We start from the raw sequence: 13,327 nt of genomic DNA on the forward strand, positions 1-13,327 counted from the left end.
ATCCCAGAGCTGGAGGGAGACGAGGTCCATTAACCTCATGGATAAATAAATCAGAGCTGGAGGCTGTTTGGACAGCGAAGGGTTAACAAACTGAAATTTTAAAAAGGAAGATGCAAGTAAACAAAATAAAACAGTAAATGAAATAAAGATTTATTATAAAAAGATTAAAATAATCTCAATATAAAGGTAGACTGTTTTGACCCGTCAATAATAAACCAAAGATGACTCAACAAAATGTGATTTTTTCTTTTTCAATATAATTCAGTTTAACATTAGCAGTTGATCTGCTTTTGTCTCTTCAGTTAACCCCTTGAACCCTGAGTGAGTTGGCTTAATTTCTTTCAAAAACATGGGAAATCAGCAATGAAAGAGGAAACTATCCGGAAATTAGCTAAAAATTAGTAAAAATTACAAAAATTACGTTATAAAAATGTAATTTTTTAAATTAAAAAAATGATAAAAAATAATATAGGAAATAATCTAGGAGGATGGAATGACATCAGTGGAGATAAAACAAGGATGAAAAGATTAAAACTAGTTGGAAAAAAGAAGAGAGAGTTTGTGAGCAGGTGAGTAAATTAAGAAAGGAAGCATATTTTATATTCGGAGTTTCAGTTTGTGCACTTTGATGGTTAATGGAAACCCTCATAATATGGCCCATAACATTTTATTATTTCTGATTTTTCTCGGAGTTTCTCATGGAGGTTTGATAACCGGAGGAGAGAGAAAGAGGGAGAGAAAATAGAAAATATGAAGGCTTTGGGAACAGGTCAGGAGAGAGAGGAGGGCAAAAGAGGACGCAGAGAGAGAGAGTGGTGGGAAAAAGATGAGAGAGAGAAGACAGATGAGAGGAAATGGGCGACTGGGGAGACTCGCATATGGAGACGTTACAGAAAGAGGGAGAGATGTTCAGGGCGAAAAACACAGAAGGACGAGTGTGAGACTTTGCACTTTTATGTGAGAGAGAGAGTGCCGCGTTAGAGGAGGTGGGCCGAGAGATGAGAGACGCAGAGACGAGAGCAGCAGTGAGAGCTGGAAACAGAGGTCGGGCGGACAGGCGGGTGGGCGAGCCAACGAGCCAGAGGGGAAGGAAGGGAGGGAGGCAGGGGCGGGGCTTGTCAGCAGCCCCAGCCAGTCAGAGGCCGGCGTGGCGCTCTGCAGGGTATTCTTACCCTGGCAACACAATAGAGCGAGAGAGAGAGCGAGAGCGAGAGAGGCGGCGGACAGGTGAACAGATGGCTGACTGACTGAGAGACAAGCTGATCAGTGGACTAAAGTGTGTGTGTGTGTGTGTGTGTGTGTGTGTGTGTCTGTATTGTAGTTTCACACAAAATGTTGGAGCAGAAAAACAAAGAGAAAGTGAGAAAAAGGGAAAGATGCCCGTGTTTGCGCTGTAAATGTTCACAAAATATCAGTTGTGTTTACATGACAGAGAGAAAGTGAGAGATCCCCCCCAAAAAATGTATCAAGTGTGTGTTTGTGTGTGTGTGTGCACGAACTTGGAGACGGTGCTGAAAGGACCTTGAGCGTGGGGACGCTGTTGTAAAGCGAGGACATTTAATTTGACCGTCGGCTCCTCAAAAGGATTTTTTAAAATCTGAGGAGTTTCGTCCGTGTTGGATGATTGCGCTTCATGATTTATATCTCATACGAGCGTTTTGAGTCGATGCAGGACGTGGGCGGGATGTAAGAGTGAGGAGCTCAGGGTGGCAGATGGATCGAGACTTTCATGTCGAGGTCACATCCCTTTCGAGACCTACAATAATTGTTTATGAACCATCTTTTCTTAAGTTTTTCTCAAGTGTTTTAGTTGCCTTATCCTAACGTTACACATTACACCATAACCATAGATTTGGGGTGATGGAGTGACATTGCGCACCGTCAAACAGCAGTAATACCTTAAACACACTGCATGTGTGAACGCCACGTGACAGCAACCTCGCTGAAATGCTGCGCCTTTGCCCTGGCAGCATTGATGCTGCAACGCTACAGTGCTACCATTGCAGGCATGTTCCACTCACTTATGAAGCCTTGCAAGCTTCCTGCATTTTCAACATCACGGTCCTGCAAATATTTCACAATAAAATGCCTAGTATCAACAACTGATGGGATAATGTCTACAGGAACGATGTCGGAGGGCTTTTATTGTGAAACAGAAACAGGAAAGTTTGAGTAAAAAAGATGTATTTGTGTTTCCTTAAGTCTGGGACCGATAAGGTCCAAAGATTCAAAAAACCTAGTTGTCTGTCACATCGTGACAGAAAATTGCCTCCTGCAGGGGGCTCCGACAACACGAAAAAGCATTCACGCTCATGAGACTCGCATAAAACCACAAAAAGTCACACAGCAGTTCAGTAGATCAATAAAAACATGTGTGAGCAAAACAAAAGACAGAGCCTCAAACCGCGAGTCGCTCAAACAGAGGAACGCCCCGTCGTAGTACAAAGATGTTGAAACTGCAGTAAAAGGACGCATAAAGTCAGTATGACCATTAAAACTCAATTTTCACTATCTATTTTCACTGATAACTGCGCGACACATGGAAAAAAACTGGCACGCATGCGTTTTTCTAGATGTGCCGCAGCTGAGCAGCAGCTGAGACGCACCTGAGCAGCCACAGATAAAATGTGGATGAAAGGTGACATTAGTACCCAAAGTGTCTGCCGCAAACACAGTGTCATATAGATGTGCTCATGGAACTGGATACCTGTTCCAAGATGGCAACTCATCCAAAATGTTAACACCTGGATCGACATCAATCTTCTTGTGCTGCGTTCAGATGCCTTTCACTACGAATTAAACCTCTGAAAAACAAAGGAAAAAAACATAATGAGGAAGTTGGCAAGAAAGGTCAGGAAAACTCGATGATCTGAAATGATCAGAAAATTAGCTTAGAAATTATTTTTAAAAAATGGGGGTAAAATGTCCAGAAAAAATATTTGTAATTCTCTTAATTATATATTTAAAGCTATGTAACAGAGAAAAAAAAATACTTTCTCTTTTTCCTTTTATTTCTTTTTTTAAATTGTTTTTTTTACTTTTTTGTTTTATTTTTTATTTATTTATTTTGCTAATTTTTCAGGCAGCTTCATCCTTGTATATTTTTGGGTCATCTCTTGTTTGTTGTGCAGAAGTATGTCACTGACAGTCCTCACAAATATTCAAGTACAGTAGTGTGTGTGTGTGTGTGTGTGTTTGTGTGCATGTGATCGATGCACCAACATGGCTCTGGTGTCAGCACAGTTTTGTCTGTCGGCTCTTTATCTCTTTGTGTCCTGACAGCGGGGGGGCAGGAGGTCCACGCCTCCATCACGTCCTCCTCGCAGCCCTCTGTCACATGCTCTCATTGTCATCTTGTATTTTTATTCATTTAATTTCTTCTTTGGTTCTCTGGTTCTTTCATTCTTTTTTCTTAAGGTCAGAACACACACATATCTGCACGCCGAGTGTGTTTTCTATGAACTGTGGACAACAAAGCGCAGTGGCGGCGGCTCCTGTGCGTAAAAATTTGCATTAAGCTGCAGATCAGAGCACTGACTTGTTCTGGTGAGACTGAACAGCTGAATCAGGCGACTGTCTCCGTGTTGGAACAAATCTGTCTAATAACCCGTTTCTGTGGGTAGATAAAACGCCGCTTTGACACTGCGATAATAATAACGGCTTCCAGTTTTAATGAGATTCATATCAAAGAGCGCTATTGTTATTAAAACTGAAAGTCTCTTTTACCCCGACATCCAAAGTGGCGTCATTAGCCTCCTGCCCTCACCTGTTTGGAGGATTTAAGGCTAATTCATCCCAAATTAAAAGAAGCTCTGCCTCCTCCTCCTCGGGGTTTCGCAGGTACGAGCTCCCGCCGGCTCCGCTTCCGAGGCGGGATTTCACGGAGTTGAATCATCCTCACTTAGCAGTTGATTGTGCGCAGTGGGAGACGTGGAACTTGTGTTTTAATCAGACCACCACCAGACTGCAGTCACACTTGACACGGCATCATTAATTAAAGAAATTAGAGGGTGTGTCGAGCATTGAATATGATCTCAGACTGCTTTGTTTCGTATGGATGATCTATGGAGTCATACACTTTAAAAAGAAATCTTTTTCATATGTTTCTGTCAACCCTCAAAGACAAAAATCTGTGTTTTTTTTCTAGTTTTAGCAAGAAATTATCTATCCTTTACATTTTTACTAATACTTTTCAAACATATACTCTAGGGCTGGGCGATATGTCTTTAAAATAATAATTTTAAAGGCTTTAATTTTAGGCTATATCGCGATACACAATATATATCTTGATATCTTGATTTTTTTTTTTTAAAACTAAGAAAGTGTTTCCATTGCAGTTAGGACAAATATGGCTTTTTGCAATCGCCTGAAATACAACCTAAAAACTGGGTACTTTGAGAACTTTTAGTACTTTGTTTCGTATGGATCTGTGAAATCATACACTGGAATAAAAAAGAAATCAGTATTTCAGTATTTAGTTTTTAGTTCTAATCACCTGAAATACCACTTCATGTCAGCGTAAAAACGTTTTTCAAAATTGATGTGTTTCTGTTGGGTATATTTTATATTTGCTATTTGAAACCTGCCCAGTGTTGATTTTGCAGCCAAGGATGTGCAAAAAATCTTAAATGGAAATGATTTGCAGAGCATTTCTTTCAAAAGAAAAGCAAAAGGTGACAAAAACATGACCTGAGAATTAGATTAAAAGAGAGGGAGAGAATCCAAAAATTAGGATAAATACCAAGATAGCTATATAATTATCAGAAAATCTTGTTATTATTACATTTTTTAAATTATTATTTTAGCTCTTATTACAGGTCTTTTTTAATGTTTTTGTTCATTTACTTTTTTTGTTTGTTTTCTTTTATTTCAGGTATTTTTCTTGTAATTTTTATATTAATTTCTTGCTTATTTTTGCATCTTTTTTGTTGCTGATTGCCTGCTTTGCATGTTTTTTTTAAAGAAATCGAGCAAATTTTCTAAGGGTTTCAAAGGGTGAAGACAATCAGGATTTCAGCGGCAGATTTAAAAGTTTTGATAAATTGATTTTTTTTTTTTTTTTTGCAGTGTACAGTCCTTTTCTTTTTCACTGATAGATTTGGAGAGAGGGATTTTCTTCCTCTTTTTCTTCAGGGCTAAAGCTTGTGTTTGGAGCGCAGACGGCTCTCCAGCTCTAGTTTCAGATCAGTTTTTGCAGCGAGGAACTATCTGCTTGGCTGTGTGGTCAGGGGCCCACCGGGCAAAGCTACTTAACGGCAAATCTCGTTTAGCAGAATCCTCTCAAAATAAGAGCCTCTCTCGCTCTCCTCCACGCTCCCTCTTTCTCTTCTCGCCCTTTTCAAAGTGTGCTAACACTGTCACAACCTGACTGCCGTTAGCCCAGCGCTAACACCGCCGCGCGCCTCCTAACTCACCCATTACCCTTTAGCTTTCGCTCAGCCTCGTTCCTCAGAGCAAAGCTTCACACCAATTACCAACACTGTTGATTAGCGTGTGTTCGGAGGTGTGATGCCTCAGTGTGTCGCCTGACATGCGCCTCAGGTTTAGTTTCTCGCAGGCAGCACCATTTTTTTACACCATCCTTTCATTTCATTCCTTCTCCGTTTGGATTTTTTGTTTTCTTCACCCCTTTTAATCCATGACTTCCCAAGAGCACCTGCTGGGTGAGCGGGTGCAGAGTCGGTGGTAGCGGCGTGCTTTCACGGGGGCGGCAGGTGTCACGATCGTTGACCTCAGAAATCGATTGAAGACAATCAGAGGTTAAGACCGCGCTTTTTCTGCAAGACCCCTTTTTCTGCTACTCAAATCCGCTGCGAGAGAAAAAGCCTCCTCGAGTGTCATCGCCGGGGTCAAACTGCTTCATCTGAGTTTTATGGCTTCATCTTTATACAATGAAGAGTGTGGGAGTCAGCGGATACGCTGCAATCAGGATGGCCATTTGTGTTTGTGTGAAATGAAAATGGCTTCAGAAAAAATGTCTTTCAGGGTTCCTGCGGTCATGAAAAAACAGGAAAAGTCATGGGATTTCCAATTAGAGCTTTCCAGGCCTGGAAAAGATTTAGAAATATTAATATGCCATGAAGGTTATTTAATAGTCCTGGAATTGTTTTCCCAAAGCATGTGATGTGTTCAAGGACCATCAGAAATGTGTTAATCCAACAACTGTTTTTTATAGTTTCTGGCTGTGACCACTGTTGTCATTTTTTGTGATTTTTTTTTTTCTTTAAAAATTGCCCAAAATAAAAAAAATCAAATCAAATCTTTAAAAGTCTGAAAATTGCCAAAAAATCTATTTTAAAATCTTCTACATTTTTCTTTAAAATTGCCAGAAATTTTCTTCAAAAATGGCCAAAAATTTTGAAAGGAAAAAAAAAAAGAAAACATGGTTTGGAAGGCATGTTTCCTTAAAAAATCAGGAGTAAAATTAAATTAAAATATTTCCATTTAAAGCTGTATGCCCCTCCCCTTAAGCCAAAATAAAGAATAAGTCCTTCCCCATACTTAAAAATTTTTGACAGGCCTCCCCTTTTTGCACCTCCTCTCCCCTCTTATAATGACGAACAGTCCCTTAGTTATATTAAAATATTCATTTATAATCCTGTTCTGAATTCATTTTTTTTTCAAATTCATATATATTTTAAAAGCTATTATATCGTAACAAAAAAAGGTAAGTAGTATCAACGTTTTTTTAGAGAATGTATGATCGTGAAAATTCTCCTCAGAGTCATGGAAAGTCCTGAAAAAGTCCTGGAAAAGTAAAACTGTGTCTGACCGTTGGTCTTTAGAAAGTGGTGAAACCCAGAATGTGCATGAAAAATGAAATGTAAATGTGCCTCCTCCTTCTCCTCCTCTACCCCTCTCTGACCGCTTCAGACGTTGCGAAAGAAAGGCTTTAACGGCTGCAACAGCCCAGAGCCCGACGGAGACGACTCCATCGACCAAAGCCCGCTAAACGAAGAGAAGTACCGCAAGACCGAGGACCTGGACAGCCTCTTCAAACGCTACGGCGTGAGTACCGTCACACTTCCAGCACCTTATCTAACCTGCTCTTTCTCTTCTTCTTCTTCTCTGTCTCTATCTACCTCTCTGTCTCTCCGTCTGCCCTCTACTTCTTCTTCCTCTTCTTCTCTGGTTTTGGGGAACGAAGGCTCTGAACAAGAAAGAGCACCGGGACTCTGAGAGCCCAGACCCCGAGGAGCCCTTCTCCCTCACCCCCCGCACTGAGGAGAAATACAAAAAAATTGACGAGGAGTTTGATAAAATGATGCAGAACTATAGGCTGTCAGTGAGTACCGCCCCCCCCACCCTCCTGTGTAACCCCGCCCCCTCCCCTGCTGCTGCCGCTGCGTGGACCGCCGCAGCTTCTCGGCTGCTCGTGGCGACCTGACTACTCACAGAGCACTCGCCTTCACCCCCCACCCCTTCACCTCCTCCACTTCACCTCCTGCCAACAGCACCTCCCCCCACCCACCAAATCACCACCCACAACCCCCCCCCCCCCCCCACCCTCTCCCCGATGGTGTGTGACTGAGCGACGACTTTTCAAACGATAATTAAGCTAATTCTTATTTAGTACCAGTGAATTTGCAGATAATTTCTCTGTTTCCTCAGTTTGGTCAGAAATTGATGAAAAATAACAATAATAATAACTTTATTTTTAAAGCACCTTTAAAAACTCATTTTACAAAGTGCTACAAGTGAGTTAATAAAACAACTGAAGTTCAATAATGCCGAACGGACAAGAATCAAGGCAGAATTAAACCGGAGATTCGAGGCAGACACATAATAGAAAAATGCGGTGACAAAAAAAAAGGTAGAAGACACAAAATATTGATAATAATAATAATTAGCAGGACCAGGGCTAAGAATAAAAGATAAGTAACAAGCTAAATTTGAAAGCTAAAATTAAAAGACAAAATTAAAATCAAAATTAAATTGAAAGACAACATCACGTAAAAGTCTATAAAAAGTCAGTGATTCTCCTCAGGCAGGTCATTACTTTTTTTACATTTTTATTTTTACATTACTTATTTTATTTTTTTTTGCTTTGTTTTGGAGTTTGGATATTTTCATTTTTAATGTAAATACATATCAGTTCCATATATCAGACATCGGTCTCATTCAGTTCAAATAATCAGTAAAAAAGTCAAATAATATTTCCTCAGAGTTTAGGGGCAGATTTTTGCTCCGGAGTGAAAGTTCAGGAAACCAAACTGGTTCAAAGTTTTATTTATTGTCAGAACATGACAAACATTTGCAGAATATTTCACAAGTTTAAGGCAGATTCAGAACAATTCTAATGAAAATGATGCCAAAAAATAAAATAATGAATAGGAATGATTATTCTGGTCAGCTGCAGGTCAAACTCTTTATGCAGACTGTTTAAAACATTTTGTTTCAGCAACAATTGAAAACAAATAAATAGACAAAACAAAAATCTCAGCTGTGGTCGATACTTTCTGTTTTACAGCCACAGTTTGTCATTTTTGCTGTTTATCAATTAAAGGATGACAAATGACGTGAAGTAACGTAGAGTCATTTTTTGCTGATTAAAGTTATTCTAACAGTTATTCTCAGGCAGAAATTATGTTAATTGACAGAGATGAATTAAGTTTTGTTATTTTTACTCACATTATGTTATTAGTTAAGTTTTTATTTGGATAGAAAAGACAAAAAAAAATAGAAAATTATTCAAATTAAACACTGTGCAGGAGAGGTTAGAAGCCAAAAATGACTCATGACTTACTATTTAAAACATAAAAATAAAAATTGATAAAATAATTTTATCAAAATTCCAAGACTAAGGAGTAACATGAAGTTGCATAAAGTTTATACAAATTTACAAAGTTTCCACTAAAAAAAATTAAGAGTCACAACTTTTTTTAGGCAAGTTAGATGATTTTTTGAAATGTGTGAAAACTGGAAACTCTTCCACACATCCTCCTGACAGGTTTCATATCTTGTTTTAATAAAAAAAGGAACTATGTATAATAACTACGTGTGAGTCAGAAATCCTCAGAAAAAAGCCGCGTAACAGCAGCGATGCGTCACTGCGGTTATTCACCTGGAGTTCCAGTCATCACAGCGAGGAGCCTCAGGAGGATTACGGCTTTAATACTCTGTTTCTGATGCCTCTGCAACTTCACTGGCGCTCAGAATCAACAGCAGAGGAGACGAGTGCTAACGAAGGCCTCAGTTTTCACTGACGTTGGCATGGCAACCGGTATCACGAGGGGGGAAATCATGTTTTATGGTGATAATCAACACGTTTGGAGCGTGCCTCGGAGCAGCGGTTGTGTAACGCTCAGCAACACTAAAGAGACGAGTGTGTAAGTGCACACACACACACACACACACACACGGTGTGTGCACCAGCTCCTGACACGACGCAGGTTTTAAGTGCTCCTCATTCACAGTCTGACTGAGGTCGCCTGGTCGCGGCGCTCCTGCAGCTCCTGACAGGATCCAGGTTCTGCCTGCTGCCTGGCGCTCCGCCAAGCACCTTTTACCACTCGTTCCCGAGCCAGTTTCTCCGTGATTCATTTTTTCCTCCGCGCTCAATAATACCATTAATGTCACTTTAATGAGTCGCACTCAGGTTAGGGCCCCTCGTCCAGGCGGCCGGCTCCTGTGATTGGTCACCTGGGAGGTGGGCAGTGGTTAGTCCTGGAAACACGGACGGCAGGTAGTGTCAGTGACTGGTTTTATTCTGATACTTCTGATCATCTTTTACCTTCATGGAGGAATGGGAGGACAGAGCTGTCTCGACTCTGACTGAAAAAACGTCTGCGTGATAAGACGTGGACTGCACCGGTGTGACAGTTTACACTGTGCTGTGTGTGCGACTCAGAGTGGGAGATTTAAAAAGTTGCTGTTAGCAGTCAGGGTGTAAATCACCAGTTTCATCACAATAGGATATCATATTGATTCTTTGGACAACGGTATTTTCCGATATCACAAAGTCCACCACTATACGATGTCAGATTGCTGTCACCACTTTCTTTTTGCTTTTTGCTTTAAAAGATAAAAACATCACATAAATAATATTAAGAATTGAAAATCTTAGAAAAGTCCTAAAATCCTACAAATGTAGTGCCCTCAAATCAGAGAGATGTCCTAAAATCCAAGAAATGTCCAAAAATCCCAGAAGTGTTCCAGAATTTTAAAAAATGTCCTAAAATCTTAGAAAAGCCCAAAAAATTATAGAAGTATCCCCAAATCCTAGAAACATCTTAAAGTCATGGAAATGTCCAAAAATTATTCTAAATCTGAGAAATGTCCTAAAATCCAAGAAATGTCCTGAAATCTAAGAAATGTCCTAGAAACCTGTAAATGCCCCAAATTCTTTAAAATGTCCTCAAATCCCAGAAGCGTTCTAAAATCCAAGAAATGTCCCACAATCTGATAAATTTCCTAAATTCCTAGAAACATGATAAAATCCTAGAAATGTCCTAAAATCTTAGAAATGTCCTAATATCCTAGAAATGTCTTAAAATCTTAGCAGCGTGTTTTGGGGCCGGTGCGTCTGGCCCCTGGCCTTCTGTCTTTTCACAAAAGTGTCCCCCAGTCAAAGCCAGCTGAGTGTCCCTGCATTTAAAGTCCAGTTTCCACAAACTGTCTCTTCTGGAAAAAAAAAAAAAGCTGCCTCTCAACTTTCCACAAAAACTGATTTCAGTCTGCCTCCTCTGGAGAGCCGCAGCACCAAACACCGTCAGCAGGTAGTGCCCCCCTCCCCACCAAACCCCCACCCCCCTCCCGTCAGTCTCTCGGGCCGCCCGCCTCGCCCGGCGCACCTTTCAGTGGGCAGCAGCAGAAACACGGAGGCATCCAGCAGCACTCCTCCCTCAGCATCATAATCCGCAGCATGACAGCTAGGGGGCTTGGATATACACGCTTAATCCTACTTGTACTAAAACACCTCCTGAGGTAGGGAGAGCGCGGCGAGGGAGAGCGCGGCAAGGGAGATGGGGCAGGACACTTATTTTTTTACCGGAGGGTCTTTGGTTTGATCCTGTTCTGGCTCTGAGAGTCTGGGTCGGAAATTGAATGAGAAATAGATTTCGTCCTTTAACAAGTCGCTCCGCAGCGCCCGCCAGCAAAGAGCTGAGCGTCCTGAGCGTCTGCTGCAGAGGCTCCGTGTGGATGCAAAACATGAAACTTGCAAATGCTGCCTGAGCTGCACATTTTATCATTTTAATTTTTTTATTATGTTTTTTTTTTTACATTTTTTAGCTTTCACAAAGAATAACCAATAAAGAGCTTTTCGACGCTTTGAAATCTGATCAAAGTGTTTTTAAAAAACACGGGACGAAGGTAATGAGCAACAAAAGAAAAACAAAAATAAACAAGAAATGAGTAAAAAGTACAAGAAAATTATCTGAAAATAGATTTTTGAAAAGTTTTTTTAATGAAGAAAATGACCTTAAACCCCTAAAACTAATTTACTGCTCAGCTGTTCGGACCAAGTTTGGACCAAACATTCAGTTACGTTGCTTCTGTGTTTAGATCCACAGCTGCTAAACAAACACGATGTGACAATCAGGAGGTTGAATAAGAAAAACTAAATTTCAAAGGTTTCCAGGATGACGGGGGGGAGAGGGAAAGTAGGCCGCCACTTCAACTCTGTGATTTTGCATCCAGGAAACGTGGCCATGTTTGGAGAGCTCCGCTGAGGCCGAACAGGTTCAGCTTCACGCAGGACAGGTCTCCAGCTGCCTCACACGAGCTCCAGCGAAGCTCCTAGTCAATTATTTACCGAACAGCTTCTTGTTTTTTATTCCTCGGGCTCTTGGACTCCGCGTTGAATCTGCAGGATGACGGGCGGCGCCCAATTAACCCTCGTGTCTGCTATTAGGAGTGCGGTGTTAAATGGAGTTGGAGTGGGTAGATGTAAATTCACTTGTAATTTGCCAGAAACACGGATTAATGCTCGGTGGAGCACAGAGCAGAGCGGGGCGAGGACACATTTAAAATTCATAGTTAGAGAAGAAGAGAGGTTTTGTGGTTATGTCACCAATCTCCTAGCAACGGGAGGCTGGCGCCGTCATGGAGGTCCTGCAGAGGAGTGTCTGAAAACAAATTATGGCCATCACTCACTGAAAGGAATAAAAACAGAGCTGTCTGGAGAAGTTGGCTGCAGATAATCTACAATAAAGAGTCCAAAATACTCTGAATTAGAAAAAAGTTTGAGAGGAAGTATTTCTTAAATCATCGGATGTCAATGTGCATCTGTCCCGACTGATGATTAATTCATTAATTTAAGCCACAAAAACAAGCTGAATAAGGAGAGACTGATGATGTTTCTAACAAATAAAACTGATGCAAAATAAATCTAGAAAAATAAATAAAAAACAGTCATGAATCTAAAGTTCCAGCAAGGAGGCCACAAAAAAATAAAAAATCTGAGTATTTACAATCAATCATAATATTTCACTTTATTAACTTATTAATTTAAGTGTTTCATTGTATTTTCTGTAAATGCTATTTATACAGAAACGTTAATATGTTAGCCCTCTATAAAGCCCTTGAGATTCGTCATTTTGTTTTTGAGGGGCTCCAAAACAAACATTCATATAACAAATGAGAACAGAACAGACATTATGAGACATAACATTAAAAAAAGACAAAAACAAACGAACAAAAACAAAAAGGGAGTACAACCTTCGACTGAACCCAATCAATCAATCTCCAAACAGAGAAACACAGTGACGGTATTTCCAAAAACAATCACGCAGACTAAGAACCTTTTTTAAAATGAGGGAAATAATGACAAAGAACGGATATTTCAAGGTAAATTATTCCAGTCAGGAGCTCTTAATATAAAAGCTTTTTTTACCAACTTCTTTAGACACAATGGGCAACACAAACAGGATGTAATCAGAGCGTCACTGTGACTCATTTGATGAATAATGAACAAAAACTGTATTAAGCTTTACATCTGGTGCTGCTAAGACTGAAGTCCTTTTACAATCATTTCATTTGCTGTTTTATTTTTCCTAAAAAATGTTGGAATTGACCCAAAAGAAGTCATATATTACCTGTGAAGATGTTAAATGTAAACTCCTTAAATTCTTCATTTTATTATAAATATCTATATTTATTTATTATTCATCAATTTATTTATTCAGAATTTTGAATAAACAGTATATTGTAATATATTTCACATGTTTAGAATTGGTGGAAATTAGTTTGAATTGTTGCTTCTCTCTAAACTAAAAGTCTTTAGTCCAGACCTGCTTTATATAAAAAAGACCCCTGTATTTCATGTCTTTTTTAAAAATTAGCCATTTATTTATTTAGAAAGAAACTTTTTTAGATTAAAAATGTC

The 13,327-nt window shown here is 39.9% G+C and overlaps 1 protein-coding gene across 10 annotated transcripts in view; it reads left to right on the plus strand.

The window, feature by feature from the left end:
• The window catches only part of mef2d (myocyte enhancer factor 2d), a 115,058-nt gene that overhangs the window by 68,823 nt on the left and 32,908 nt on the right, over positions 1-13,327 (plus strand). For 6 of the 10 annotated variants that reach the window (XM_042489852.1, XM_042489858.1, XM_042489856.1 and 3 more), the window contains exon 4: positions 7,148-7,285. In XM_042489852.1, coding sequence (XP_042345786.1) covers positions 7,148-7,285 — 138 coding nt within the window. Of the gene's footprint in view, positions 1-6,873; positions 7,009-7,147; positions 7,286-13,327 lie in introns of all 10 variants that reach the window. The other 4 variants (XM_042489854.1, XM_042489862.1, XM_042489860.1 and 1 more) reach the window with 1 other exon arrangement.

Source organism: Plectropomus leopardus, chromosome 7 (assembly GCF_008729295.1).
Source record: "Plectropomus leopardus isolate mb chromosome 7, YSFRI_Pleo_2.0, whole genome shotgun sequence".
NCBI classification, from domain to species: domain Eukaryota; kingdom Metazoa; phylum Chordata; class Actinopteri; order Perciformes; family Serranidae; genus Plectropomus; species Plectropomus leopardus.